Genomic DNA, 15096 nt, shown 5'->3' on the forward strand with positions numbered 1-15096 from the left:
AGTCAATGAAACATGGATAGACATTCCTCTGGTACTTTCTGCTTTCAGCCAAGATCCATCTAACATTAGCTATAATATCCCTAGTGCCACAGCCTCTTCTAAATCCAGTCTGCACTTCAGGCAGTTTTCTGTTGATGTGCTTGCTGTTCTAGTTATTTTTAGATAATCTTCAGCAGAATCTTGCTTGCATGTGACACTCTGTTGGATCACCTTTCTTTGGAATGGGAACAAATACAGATCTCTTCAAGTCAGTAGGCCAGATGGTTGTCCTCCAGATTTCTTGGCACAACTTGGTGAGCACAGCCAGGGCATCATCTGTTTGTTAAAATATGTCAATCGGTATGCCATCAATTCCTGGGGCCTTGTTTTTTGCCAATTATTTCAGAGCAGATTGAACTTCATCACCACAGGCTCTTGCTCATATGTTGTTTCATGAAATTCCTCTATGTCCACCAATTCCGTTTGGTACAATGACTCTATACTCTTTCCATCTTCCTTTAATGTTTCCTGCATCATTTAATATTCTGCCCAAAGCATCCTTAAGTATTTCAACTTGAGGTTTAAATTTGTTCTTCAGTTCCTTGAGCTTAAAAATACTGAGCGAGTTCACCCTTTTGATTTTCTGACTCCAGCTCCTTGCACATTTCATTGTAATACTTTGTCTTCCTGTGCTGTCCTCTGAACTCTTCTGATCAACTCCTTAATTGCTCTTTGTTGTTGTATTGTTAAGTGCCATTGAGTCGTAGGTGACTAATAGCGACCCTATGAACAAAAGTCCTTGACACTTGCGTGTGTGACTTTCATCCTTTCTCCAGTTTCATAGGGTTTCCAGAGGCAAGCAAGCTATTTACAGAAGTGGATGCCACTCTTGCTTCCAAGCTTAATTGCTCTTTAGCATTTAAAAAAGGTCCTTTGCAAATTTGACCAAAGCAATATGTTGTTCGAGTTCTTCACTGTTGTTTCCATGGGAGTTAATTGTGGATCCGTGAAAAGTAAAATCCATGACAACATCAAATTTGTCTCTGTTTATAATAAACTTCAGTGTCTCCCAAGAACAAATAGGTTTGTCCTAGAGAGGGTGAGACCAGGCTGGCTGCTCCTTGGAGAAAAGGATTCTGAAGCTTTGTCTGACCTACTTTGGACATGCTACAAGGTGGGACCAGGCCTTGGAGAGGGACATCATGCTTGAGAGGGTGGCAGGACAGTGCAAGAGGGGAAGACCTTGATGAGGTGGATTTACTCAATGACTGGGGTAATGGGGATAGGTGTGTTTGAGACCGTAAGATTGGCACAGGATAGAGCAGGGTTTAGGGCTGTTATATACAGATTCGCTACTCGTCGGCACATAACAACAACAACTGCTGCTACCATGGGTGTTAATTGTGGATCCATATAAAGTAAAATCCATGACAGCTTCAATCTTGTCTGTGTATATAATAACCTTTAGTGACTCCCAATTACCCCAGAAGAAAACTTCATCTCTTCAGTTTGGCATTGAAAATACTCCACAATCTCACTCTCCTTTCCCACAGCCATGCTGCTTCTCATCATCTCTCAAATTTTATTCTAAACCTCACACACTTTTTCCAGGCTACACCCCATTTACTAATATTACATTTTTCCCGACTAATTTTTTCAAGGTTCTTGAACATTCAGATCAACGCTTCTGTAAGGCAGGGGCTACACCGTATTTAATAGCTTCTTACTCTGTACCAATAGTGTCAGATCATGAAGATGGTCCAGGATTAAGGCAAGGTTCCAATAGGGTTGGTAGTGTCCAGACCACTCAAAGGCACCCAACAACAACAGCAACAACGACATTAAACTCCCACTCGCACTGATGGTTGTTGCATGCTGTTGAGCTGGGACTGACTCCTACATAGCCAACCCTCCAACGGGTTTTCAGAGGCAGTGACTCCCACGAAAGGAGATTGTCCAAAATCTTTCCCCCCCTCACCCCCCCGCAGAGCAGCTGGTAGATTCTAAATGCATGACTTTAAGATTGCAAAGCAGCTTCTTACCAGCAGGCCACCAGAGCTCCCTCATATGCAATGGTTGTTGTTGTTATGTGCCAGAGTCATTTGAGACTCGTAGCGACCCTATGTACAACAGCTCGGAATCCTGCACTAACCTGTACCAACCTTATTGTCTCTGACACACTTAGCCCCATTATCTCAGTCTCTGAGTCAATCCATCTCATCCAGGGTCTCCCTCTCCTGCGCTGTCCCTCCACCCTCCCAAGCATGATGTCCTTCTCCAAGGACTGGTCCCTCCTGGCAACATACCCAAAGTTTGTCAGCCTCAGAATCTTTGCCTCCAAGGAACAACCCGGTTTCACTCTCTCTCGGATGAACCTGTTTGTTCTCCTAGAAGTCCATGGTATATTCAATACTCTTCTCCAGCACCACAGCTCAAAGGCATCAATTTTCCTTCTTTCATCCCTCATAATTTTCTAGCTTTTTGACACAGCAGCAGCGGTATACAATGAAATTCCAAAAGCCCACTACTCCCCTTCCTGTGTATCCCTCTGCATCTTGCCAATTTGAGTCGTGTGTTGTCATGAGGATGTTCTTGGTGGTCAAACAGGGCATGGAAGACACTCAGTACCCAATGACAAAGTTGGGAGAGTGCTTACGTCACAGTCTGCCCGTACACCACCCCCTTTGCCATCGCAGGAAGTCCAGCCCGGGTTTGAACCCCCACCTCTACTTTTAACAGGCTACATAACCTTGAGCAAGTCCCTCCCGCTCCTTTTATAGGCGGGGACACTAGCTGGCTCGCCCTCAAGTTGACAGAAGATGAGCAACTGGGATAACATTTGGACAGGCCCAGCCCTGGGCGGGCCCCAGGAGTCTGCGCTGCGAAATGTTCCTGCGCGGCCTCCCCTCGTGGAGGGCACAGTCTGTGTAGTTCTGCAGCCGGGGACGCGGACACCCGAGACCCCGGAGACGCGCGCGCAGGGTGTGGCGATCAGCCAGCGGCGCGCGGCAGCGGGGCCGGAGCAGCTGTGCGACTCCTGCTTCTCCACGCAGCGGCTTTGCTTTCTGGATTTTTCTGAAGTCAGCCTGCTAACTAACGTAGATTCAGCAGCGCGCCCCCGGGTGAAGCTGCAACAATGCAGCCACCAGCAAGGCGAGGGCCCGCAGTCGCCACCCAGCGCTCACCAGTGCCCACTTGCACCTTTGCAGTGGCAGCTGCAGCACCCGCAGCGCGCCTGCGCCAACCCGGGGCGGGCCGAGCGGTGGCAGCTATTTATAGTAGGTGACGTCACCTTGAAATAGACCGTTAGGGCGGCCCTCCGCCCCTGACACCCCCCACTCCCGCCGTTCCCCGCCGCCCGCCCAGCGGCTCCCTGTGCGCAGGCGCCGGCCCGCCCTCTGCCAGCCCGCGGGGCGCTTTTCTCCCGCGCGGTGTCGGCGGCGGAGCCAGAACGCGGGGCGCAGCCTGCAGCCTCAGGTCGGCCGGAGCCAGTGCGCGTGCGCGGCGTCGACCCGGAGCGGCGAGCGAGCGAGCAGCGCGGAGCCAGGCGACACGAGCACGGCGACATGGGGGACCGGGAGCAGCTGCTGCAGCGGGCCAAGCTGGCCGAGCAGGCGGAGCGCTATGACGACATGGCCTCTGCCATGAAGGCGGTGAGCACGGCCGGGGGGCCCCCCGGGGAGGGGGGTGCTTGGAGAGGCCCGGGGGAAGGGAGGGGTGGGCGGTCAGCGGGGTCTCCCACGGCCCCTGGGCGCGATCACCCTCTAGCTTCCCGCGCAGTGGACGCCCTGCCATGTCCTGCAGGGTGGGCGCTGCTGATCGGGTCTGAGCGAGTGCAGTCCCCGGGGGGGACGGGAGGTGGTGCCCCTCGCGAGCGGTGGGCGGGAGGCGCGACATCTGAGCTCGGATGTCCAGGGAGGGGCCCAGGAGCGTCCTGGGAGGGGCCCGGAGTGGCGATGGAACGAGAGTGAGCACATTCCTCCTTCCAGGCCGTTCTGTGAGCACCTGGAAACCCAGCCCCCCTCGTCGCCCCTTGTCATCTAGAACCCCGGAGCGCACAGCACCCCGTCTCCTGGCGGAGTAAATTCCCATCTGGTGGGCCCTGCTGGCCCGAATTGTTCTCCTGCCACCTTCCCACGCCCCACGCTTTGTATGTGGCGACCCCCTTTCCAGCTGCCACGGAGGGGCGGTCCGAGGTCCACCCTGATCCAGGGTCCACTCTGACCCGTGGCGCACCGCTGCGGCGCCCATCAGCTTTGCGATCCAACATGAGACATGACTTCTAGGTGCAACGGACATGTGTCCCTTCCCTGGGACCATCGCAGAGCAGGCGCGTCTGCAGCTTCATTTCCGGTGAAGAAGTCGTGCCAGCCACGCCCTAGCAAACGCTGTGGAGCAGACACGACCTGGGTTTCTGAGACTTAGCCCGCCGTCCTGTCCCATCCTCTCCCCGCCCTTTCACGTTCCTGGACATTTTTGGTGTCCAAAAGAGCATTCTTTCTATCTGCTTCAAGGTCACAGCTATTGGGGGGCCACCAACCTGCCATATTCAATTGGTTGTGCAGACAAACCTCAGACCTGGGCGGGTCTCCCTGGCCCCACCTTAGCCCTAAAGATTCAGAAACTCTAGAGGTGGAATTGTGAAATCAGACATTTTTTAACCAGTTCTGGCAAGTTTTCCCGGGCATAATGGTGGAAGTTATTGCCCTGGAGGAGAGCGCTTTTGTCCTTTACCCTTTGATTGGCCTTGCGAAGGGATTTCTTTTAAAAAAACCTAACAAATCCAAGGCTTTCCCTACAAATTCCAGGTGCATTTTGAAATCACCTAAAAATGGCTTTTGGTATTAATACATGCAAACTGGGACTGAATCCAATATTTAGGATTATCTAAGGAAGAGAGATTTTTCTCCCTAGATTGTCCTTATTACACATTTAACTGGTTTATTTGGAAATCAACAACAAGCCCCTCTGGATTCATTGGTTCTGATTTAAGTAGGGTAGTATATGATGGTTCGTTACATAGGAGTTTTTCATCCCAACCAGGAGACGATGTAAATTTGGGGTCTGAAGGAAGCTTATGTAATTGTGGGGAATCCTCTTTTTAAGCAAATATAAAAATGTATTGGCTTGGCACATTTTACAGGAACGTGACTGATTACGTGAGCACCCTTCCTTAGAAAGGGGTCCTTAAGCTTTGTTTCCTCGGGGTGTTAAGTCACGTATGTCCACACAGCAACCCACTTAAAGGGAGCCTCACCTCCCCGGTAACTGAGAGATACAGAGATTGTACAGAACAAGACCTTTCAGTAGCACATTTTGGTGAGGGATTTTTCTTGCCAAAACTGCAATGTCAGGGGCCCTTAAGAGGAATAAGGATGTTGGAAATGCATGAAAGAAGGTGAAGTGAACTTAAGAAATACTTATTTCATTATTTTCTACACACACACACACACACACACGCACACGCGCATACGCATTCTTACACGAAATGTGAAGTAAGGAAAAGGAATGGGGAGAGGCTGTTACCAAGCTGAAATTTAGGCAGAGGAGGGGGGGAAAAAATAGAAAATGCCATCCTCCAGCTAGCTCTTTTAGTTCCTAGACCTAAAACTGGAGGCATCTGAAATATGATGGAATGAACAAAGCATTGAACATCCAATCATTGCTTTACTTAGATTTTCTCAGAACTGTGAGAAAGCATTTTTCTTAAGGAATCTCCTCATGAATAATTTCCCTTACACAGTTTATTATCATCTCTGTCAAACTGGTGTCTTGAGAAATTAAACAACTCTAAGGAAGGATATAAAAATGATAACACATGTTGTGACTTTGGTTATTTTTATAGCTTTGTCATTTAAGTGAATGGGCTGTGTGTGCAGGGACCAGAGGAGAACTCATTCTTAAGGTTTCCCTATTAAATTGGTCTTTATAGATTGAATTTTTCATGAGTGGAACTGGGAAGACCCAGATGCTCGTGTTAACTAATTAACATGAACCTGCAGTAGATCTTTTAGAAAGACTGTGAATCCTAATTACTCCTGGGCTTAAGTGTGGATTCTCTTTGGAGTGGACTGGTGGGTAAAAAGACTGCTGTAAGGGAGACAGAGCAGGACACTTAACTGATGGGCCTGTTGCAGCATCACCACTCTGTATCTTTGGCCTCTCAAGTCTCTGAAATGTGAAAGTCTGAAGGTTGGTGATGCTAATAAGTCAGTTTCCAGGCTCTGTTCTTCTAACATGTTTTCTTCTTTTCTCTGTCATCTAAATGGTCACCTACTGATACTTGCTGCCTGCCTGCCTACATGTCTTGCCTGCCTTATGCTGTCACCGTCACGTGGAGGATGGTATGAGAAAGCCGTAGGAAAAGCATGCATTCTGGAAACAACTGTGTGAGATCAACAACGTTTTCTGCCTCACCCATAACTGAAGAGGCGGGAAATATTTCTGACTTGAAGTAGAGGATTATCTTTTTGCTTCTCATCTACCTAGTCGCTTTGTCCTGCTTTGCATGTAGAATTGAATAGTGGGATGAAACATCATGGAAGAGTCTAGAACCCAAAGGCCTTGTTCAGACCAAGCCTGGAATAATAACTTCCCACAATTCATAACATCTGTCAAATTGGTGTAATATGAGAAGTGAAGCAGGATGAGAAAGTGGTATATAAATGATAACCTATAAAACTTAAGAGACCAAAGGAAAGTTGATCAATAACCAGGTCGCTTTTTGAGAGGAAAAATTCAGTCTTGTAATGCTTATTGTCCTGTGTATTTTGATATTTTTTTTAAAAATCTAGGTCAGGGATAATTTTGGAGCTATAAAACCAATTATTTGGGAAAGTGATGTATTTTGAAGCTTGATGCAGACTTCACGTGTACATAAAAGATGAGAAGAAGTGGGTTGGAAAGACTGGAGTGATATCTACGGAGAGATTTCAATATAGATGGTAGTATCTAGGTCGATGCAGAAAGTGGCTGCAGCATAAACAGGAGTGGGAGAGGAAGAGGCACTCTGCCCAGACGGTAGCACAAGGCTCTTACTCCAGCACATGAGAGATTACGGAAAATGGGGAGCAGGCAGGTGGTAAGTAAAAGAAGAACATGTGCTGAGTGGCCCAGGGTGAGACATGATTATGAACACAATAAAACCAAAGGAGGTATAGCAAAAATGGGGTTAAAGTCAGTCATTTAGCTACTAGATTATGAAATGTGTAAAAGCTGCATGGCATTGATTGGCCCCTTGAAACATAGCCATAACGGATTTCTGTCGGAGGAGGGAAGGCAGGCTCTGGCTCTTGGAGTGGTTTAAATGAAAGGATGTGAAAGGTAGCAGGATGCAAACGACTATTATTCTTGCCAGCTAACTCAGAGAGAGGTCGGAGATTTGAATTCATCCAGAAGGGTCTGGGGATCTGAACAAAACGGAAGCATTAAAAAAATCCCGCAGAGGACGCTGTGCCCTGAAACTGGCATTGCCATGAGCAGGGCCTGTGGCAGCTGGAAGTAAAGGTAGCAGACAGTTCATGCAACTTGGCTGCACTGAAGCCTGGGAATGTGTGTGTGGGCTCGAGGAACCTGAATTAGAAGAGCGTTTCCCACCGTCTCCCCAACCTGGTGCTCCTCCCCACCCTACTGCTGTGGGGTCTTCCTCCGATAGGATGATACTGCTGAGGCCTTCAGCCCTGGTACCTGCAGGACCAGTAGCATGCAGTCATGCCCTTAGGACGGGGTTGTGTTTAATCCCTATGAAGAATGTTTAGTCTTGCTTGATGGTTATCGGGTGCTGTCGATTCAGTGCACAATAGCAAGAAACTCTCCTAGGTCCTGCACTATCCCAGTGGTTGCTGAGTTTGAGGCCAGTCCATTTACTGCAGGCTCTCCTTTGCACGGCCGTCATGATGTCCTCTGGGGCTTGAATGCCTCCTGCTAATGCAGCCAGAGTCCATGAGATGCACTTTTCCAGTTTTCACATCTAACGAGCATCTGGCTGGTCTTCTTCCAGGTCTGATTTCTTCATTCTTCTGACATCCCATGGTATGGTCAGTATTCTTTGTTAACACAGTCACTCCCAGGGACAAGTTCCTTGGTCTTCCTTATTCGTTGTCCGGCTTTTACAGTTGTTAATGCACCTTCGAGTTGAGTATGACTCGAACAAGGGATCTGAAACCTGCCCTGTCCTTTGCCTGCCATCCTCACCGTGTCCAACACGCTTAAGCACTTAGCAGCAGTCACTGTGTCAGTCTGTCTTGTTGAGTGTCTTCCTCTCTTAACTCTAACCCTTTGCCTTTCTAAGCATGCTGTCTTTCTCCAAGGACTGGCCTCTCTTAACATGTCCAGAGTAGAACCCTATGGACAATAGAGGAACAGTAAACGTGTAGTGGGTGTGAATGGCCTAAGCCTGTCTCATTTTGTGGCTTCATAGAACTGCTGCCTTGCCCTGGTGTGGGTAAAGGACTTGGCCAAGCCCTGGTGTGGCAGTGAGCCCTAACACTGGCCAGGAGAGAATGGCTTTGTAGGTCTGGACACGTGAGTGGCTTTGCCAGCTCACGACCCAGCAGATCCTCACCTGCAGGGAGGCACTGAAGCTTGGGGAGGTGGGGAAGGGCTTTCATCCTAGCTGTACTTTACATTTTTAGAGTTTCACCAAGAAGCTCAAAGTTGTAGGGTGGGTTTTTGGGGTGTGTGTGTGTGTGTGTGTGTGTGTGTGTGTGTGTGTGTTTATTTAATTTTTCATGCAATTCCTTTTCTTCTGTTACAAACCCATCAACAGCCAGCTTGTGGGTAAGTGTGTGGGTGGGAGTGACTCTAAAGGATAGGATGCTTGCGTGGGGGTGTGGATACAGATGGGCCACGGAGGATGGCTGCTCTGGCCGGGGCCAAGTACTGCCCCCCTCACCCCCACTTGGGCAGCAGAGCCTGGTGGCTCAGGGGTGATATTCTTGTTTACCACTGTGACTTTGTGTGGCATTGGATGATCCCAGATGAAGAATTTCAACGTTCCACGAATAGTCAGTCCCCTACGATGTTTTTGGCAGTTGATCTATTTTTATTCCTTAGAAGAGGCAATAAATTTACTTGAGTTAGAGAAGGATGTTTTAGGAAGATGATGGAATTACTAACAAGCCAGGTCCTGAGGCCTTAGTAGTCATTGCAGAGCAGAGAAAATGGGTCAGAAGCGTGCACTGGGGTTGAGAGTTGGTGTGGCTGAAGGTTGTGTGGTGAGGACCCGTAACAAGACTGGCCAGAGTCCAGTGGTCCTAGGAAAGAGGAGGAGGGCCTTTATCTCCTGGAGGGTGTGAGCAGGAGAGGAAGAAGGTAGAAACCTGGGTGGTTTACTGCCTGGGACAGGCTGCAGGGAGGGCACTGGGATTGTATGTGTTTTGTTTTTTTAAATTGTGTGTGTGTGTGTGTGTGTGTGTGTACACACACCATCAAATTAGATCTGACTGGTACTGGAGGAGATTGTCCCTCCTTCTTCAGCAGAGCATCTGGTGGATTCGAACCGCACACCTTTGGGATTGCAGTGCAGCTTCTTGCAGTGCATGTATTTTAACTGGTTTTGGTCTGGAAAGAACTTTGAGAGCCATCACTGTCTCAGAAATAGTGTGCTTTGTCTTCGCTACTTGTCCCTGATTAGAAATTATTTCGGCATGTTGCCAGGAGGGACCAGTCCTTGGAGAAGGGACATCTTGGGAACGTGGAAAGACAGCTCAGGAGAGGAACACCCTCGATGAGATGGAGTGACTCAGTCACAGGGGTAATGGGGGTCAGTGTATCAGAGACAATAAGATTGGCCCAGGATAGAGCAGGGTTCACAGCTGTTGTAAACAGGGTCGCTATGAGTCTCATGCGACTTGAGAGTTTCTAACAACAACAAGAAGACTAAAGATGCAGTAAACCCATCTCCATAGAACCTGCAGGTGATGACCCGGTATGGCTGGAACTTACCTTGTTATAGGACATGTCCTATCTCATTTATAGGACAAGGAACTCTGCTGGCTTCATGATAAGGAGTTGCACTGTCAACCCAGAGGCAAGTGGTTTGAATCTACAAGCCGCTCCATGGGAGAAAAGTGGACAGTTTCCTCCCGTGCATTTTACAGCCTCTGGAAAACCTGCTGGAGGGTCAGCTTTGAGGCGGTTCTGACTCGACAATACATTACAACTAACAGTGGCAATATAGGACATTGTCTCTAGTCCTCTTGGCCCTGCTGTCTGAATCCCCCCTTATTTTAGTATTTGACATGTTGAGAGCCAGGGCTTCTCCACCAATACCATCAATTCAGGCAGGTGAGAATCTCTCCTGTTCCTGCAGACCATCTGATTTCACTGAGGTCTGTAATTTTCCATACTGGAGATGGCTCCAAGTTTTTTTGAGTTGCCTGATTAAGTAATAAATGACTTTATTCCACCACAAGTTTCCATGTTAATTGAGTTGTAACCCAGGAGTATTAAAAAATGCCTTTATTTTAAATGGATCTAGTAATGTCCTAATTAGGCCCTGGCCAGGGTTCTGAGAGCCGCGTCTGCTTGTTAGTCACCCTCAGCTGATGCTGCAGAGTGATTCATTGAGACTGGCAGGCAACCAGATGATTGCTGTGTAAACACTAATATTCCTAGTAAACTTTTTTCCCTTCTTCTGATGAAGGTGTTATTATAAATATTGCTCCTGGCCGTTGTGGGCAGTTTGTTCTTGATGAAGAAAGGATAAACGCCAAGAATTCCTGAAACCCACAGACACACCCACATTTGATTTAAGTTGGTAATGTCAACCTCTTGCTTTACTGCACCTTTTATTAGAGCTGAAGTAAAATGGAACCATAGAATTTTGGATCTGAGGGTGGCCTTAGAGGCCATATGATGATTGATTTTGTTTTACTGGGTCTTGTGTGCCATTGAGCGCATCTAATAGGCTCGCAGAGCGACTCTAAAGAGTTTCCAAGGCTGTAGTCTTAATGGAAAGCGTTCCTGTGGCTTCATGGTAAGGAGTAACACTGCCAACCCAAAGGCACACGGTTTGAATCCACCCTCTGCTTTGTAGGAGAAAAATGAGCAGTCTCCTCCGTGTGAATGATTTATTGCCTCTGAAAACCCACTGGAGGGTCAGCTGTGAGTCTGTTGTGACTCAATGGTCCATAACAACAGTCTTTATGGCAGTAACTGGCATGTTGAAAGTCTCCCGTTTGGAGGCTGTGCTGATTGGAACTACTGACCCTCTGGTTAGCAGCTGAGTGCTTTAAGCACAGAGCTCCACACTGGTGAACCTTAGATACCCAGAAAGTTGTAATTTATTCAAGGTCACCCAGTTTTCTCAGGTTATACACATTCTCTGAGTAATGAAACTGGACCTTCCACAAGCACATTCTATATGACTCTGATATCTTTCAAATCTACACTTGCAATTTTAATGACATTCTGGAACATTCCCTTGTTGTGTCTTTGCAAATCTGACAAAAGCAGATTTCTTAGTCAGAGGGTAAAGTATACGTTGACTTCCTGATGGGTGTCATTGCAGTTTTAATGTCACATGGCCTTACTTGGATTCAGTTACTGCAGGATGTGAGGAGCGCTCCAGGTCCTCCTTTTTTTCCTCACAAAAATATCTGTTGGAGTTTTTCCTATCAATATTTTTTCTTTTTGAGGATAAAATAGTAAAATACAGATTTATTAGAAAGTTAGATCCCCAAAAGGGATGGACCTCCCTACTTGAAATACGGAGGGGAGGCCTTGCTGATCAGTTTTACTGAATAAACAAGCAAGTCCAGGTCCTGTTGGTGCCTCATGTTTAGTCATTAACCTCAGAAAATTGAGTCATTGTAGAGGATTTGAGAAGTTAGAGGTGGGGATGCTATCAGGTATCTTGAAGTCTGTTTTCCCAGTAGGTACGGGTATTGAAAGATACTTGCTTGCACTGGCTGCTGCGTGTGGGTTTTGAGTTTAAATTAAAAAGAAGATTGTTCCCCACTGAGGCACATCACAGCGAGAGAGAGGTCTGGAGGTCTAGACTGTGTGAGGAAGAATAAGGAACCAGGTTGAAAGCAGCCCTTTTGGGGTGACTTGTGACCAGAGACCACACTGAAGAAGAAGGGGATTGGGTTGATAGGAGAGCTGGAGAACTGGGGTGAAGGATTTGCTCGCAGCAAGAGCATGATGGACCTGGGCTAAAAAAATGGATTGTGGGAAGGGGAGAGAGCATATTTTTCTTTTGTTGGAAGTTGAGGTGGCAAAGGGTAGTGCTTGTAAACAGCTGCTTCCTTTACTTTTGAAGAACTTGGCATCCACTTTCTAACTTTTTACATCCAATTATGATGACATTTGTGACCTCTGTTCGCGGCCTACTGAGCCCCCAGTGAACACCTATCTTTTTATTTAAAATTTGTCGTTCTGTTCTTTCTTCGCACTCCATATTTATGCATGTCTTTGTGCTGTTAATACAGTTCTCCATCCCACTTTCCCCCTCTATTGGAAGTGTTTCTAGCCTTATAGCTTAAGTAAAACTTGATATGGTGCTTAGAAGTGTTAACATTCTTTGTTTTTACAGTTTTGTTTGTTGGCTTGAATCAGTGATGTTGATGCTGTAATGATCACGTTCTTGTTGTTATTTGCTGTCGAGTCACCGACTCACAGTGACTCTATATACAACAGCCCTAAACCTGCTTTGTTCTGTCCAGATCTCACTGTCTCTGACACACCTACCCCCATTACCCCAGTCACTGAATCAATCCATCTCATCGAGGGTCTTTTCTCTTGCACTGTCAACTCCACCCTCCCAAGTTTGACGTCCCCCTAAAAGGACTGGTCCCTCCTTGCAACATGGCCATGATCATGTAATCAAGAAATGTTCCGTTTATAGATGATACAAGTCTCATTTGTGAACTTGTGAAATGCTGCCTGTCAGTTTAGGCAATAAGTGGCTTTGCTGAGGCGCAGGCCCAGATTTCTTCATGTCCAGTCTAGTACTTTTTTTACTTAGTGTTGGCAAAGTCTCACAGAGAAGTTACAGCTCAGGAGGCTTCACTGCACTCTTGTGGCCGGGCAGGGTATAATTCCTTCAGCTGAGGCCAAGTGTGCTTTGTTGTCACTAATGCATTCCTCAGTTTTGTTTGGCTGGGAGTTTGATGATGTTCCACAGAACAGCGCTCTGGCCATGCAAGCACCAAGTCACGTGTGTTTGATTTCACCTCTGACACTCTTGTCATCTGCTAATAACTAATGGGAAGTGTGGATGGTGCTCCTGACTAGAAAACGGGAAAGGGCTTCCAGGCTGTTGTCTTTTGCACATTCAACAAAGGAATGGCATGATTTTCTTGTTCAGGCTATCTTTTGAGAAAGAGCCTTGTCAGTTTTTCCTCCCTTCTCTTTGTGGGTACCACCACCTCACAACCTTTCTATGGTGAACCTTGATAATCTGCAATTGTCCTCCTCAATCTTCTACCAGGATGAAGGCAGCCTCTTCAAAGTCCTGAATTATGACCGTCTCAAGGCCCTTATCACCTCCTGTTTTCAGTGTTATTTTTTCTCTTTTGTTGGACTATAGTCTTGGGATAGGATTCATATTCAGGTAGTTATTCTCCAAAGTGCCCTTATCCTAATTTATTTTCTTCCCCCCCCTTCCTTTCTTTCTCCCCCTTTCTCCCTTCCTCTCTTTTTCTCTCTCCCTCGCTTTTTTTTTTCTCTCTCTTACTTTTGTACTGTCAAGTCGAATCCAACTGGCACAGGAGGAGATTGCCCCTCCGCCAGTGGCACATCTGGTGGATTCAAACTGCTTGCCTTTGGCATTGCCGTACAGCTTCTTGCCACTAGGCCAACAGAGCTCCCTCCTAATTTTGTTTTTAAGATGGATTTGCCACTTGGGTTAAATTACGGTAGGTTTCTTTCCAATATTTACAGACTTGCCTCTCAATGTTTTGTGTTTTATTTTTTTGGTTTTTTGGGGGGGGTTCACAGGTGACAGAGCTCGATGAACCTCTCTCCAACGAAGATCGGAACCTCCTCTCCGTGGCCTACAAGAACGTGGTTGGGGCCCGGCGGTCTTCCTGGCGGGTCATCAGCAGCATCGAGCAGAAAACCATGGCCGACGGCAACGAGAAGAAGCTGGAGAAGGTCAAGGCTTACCGGGAGAAGATTGAGAAGGAGCTGGAGACGGTGTGCAACGACGTCCTGGCCCTGCTGGACAAGTTCCTCATCAAGAACTGCAACGATTTCCAGTACGAGAGCAAGGTGTTCTACCTGAAGATGAAAGGCGATTACTACCGCTACCTGGCCGAGGTGGCTTCCGGCGAGAAGAAGAACAGCGTGGTGGAGGCTTCGGAGGCGGCTTACAAGGAAGCCTTTGAAATCAGCAAGGAGCACATGCAGCCCACGCACCCCATCCGCCTGGGCCTGGCCCTCAACTTCTCTGTGTTCTACTACGAGATCCAGAACGCCCCCGAGCAGGCCTGCCTCCTCGCCAAACAGGCCTTCGATGACCCCACAGCGGAGCTGGACACACTAAACGAGGATTCCTATAAGGACTCCACGCTCATCATGCAGCTGCTGCGAGACAACCTCACCCTCTGGACGAGCGACCAGCAGGATGAAGAAGCAGGAGAAGGCAACGGCCTGCTTCCTCGCCAAACAGGCCTTCGATGACCCCACAGCAGAGCTGGACACACTAAACGAGGGTTCCTATGAGGACTCCACGCTCATCATGCAGCTGCTGCGAGACAACCTCACCCTCTGGACGAGCGACCAGAAGGATGAAGAAGCAGGAGAAGGCAACTGAAGACCCCCCCCCTCCTCGAGTCCCTGGCTCTTTCTTCACCCACTGCCCGCCTCCCCCCCCCTTCATCACCGAGTCCTTCTCGCCACAGTCACGAAATTATCTAGTGCTAAACCCATCTGTACCGATCGGCAGCACAGCTACTATTCAGACCTGCTCTCCTGTCCCTCGGGGAGCGGTTTCAGATCAATCTCTTCATGGGCATTGATGGGCAAGCGCATTCTGAACGAGGCATTTCACAGTGCCTATTGATCTATCAGGAGCATCCAGGCAAAGGCAGTGGGAAAGTTCAGAAAGGTGAATTAGCCGCCACAGGCTGTAACGAATAGTTAAAGGGTCCATTTAAAACAAGCTGGTAG

At 47.9% G+C, this 15096-nt stretch overlaps 1 protein-coding gene across 1 annotated transcript; it reads left to right on the forward strand.

Annotated features, from left to right (window-relative positions):
• Positions 1–3499: 3499 nt before the first annotated feature.
• Positions 3500–14740, forward strand: YWHAH (tyrosine 3-monooxygenase/tryptophan 5-monooxygenase activation protein, eta). The gene is made up of 3 exons (XM_006894890.1): positions 3500–3632; positions 13924–14569; positions 14616–14740. The coding sequence occupies exons 1-3, from the start codon at positions 3546–3548 to the stop codon at positions 14738–14740; spliced, it is 858 nt and encodes a 285-aa protein (XP_006894952.1). The 5' UTR covers positions 3500–3545.
• The last annotated feature ends 356 nt before the right edge of the window (positions 14741–15096 follow it).

This window comes from Elephantulus edwardii, unplaced genomic scaffold (assembly GCF_000299155.1).
Source record: "Elephantulus edwardii isolate Elephantulus edwardi_28Jun2011 unplaced genomic scaffold, EleEdw1.0 scaffold00151, whole genome shotgun sequence".
NCBI lineage: Eukaryota > Metazoa > Chordata > Mammalia > Macroscelidea > Macroscelididae > Elephantulus > Elephantulus edwardii.

Excerpts from the sequence above, each read along its gene's own strand:
- YWHAH (XM_006894890.1), top strand. The coding sequence starts at position 3,546 with ATGGGGGACCGGGAGCAGCTGCTGCAGCGGGCCAAGCTGGCCGAGCAG. Across the intron at positions 3,633-13,923 it reads TGGCCTCTGCCATGAAGGCG|GTGACAGAGCTCGATGAACC; the intron begins GTGAGCACGGCC and ends GGGGGTTCACAG. Across the intron at positions 14,570-14,615 it reads GGATGAAGAAGCAGGAGAAG|CAGAGCTGGACACACTAAAC; the intron begins GCAACGGCCTGC and ends ATGACCCCACAG.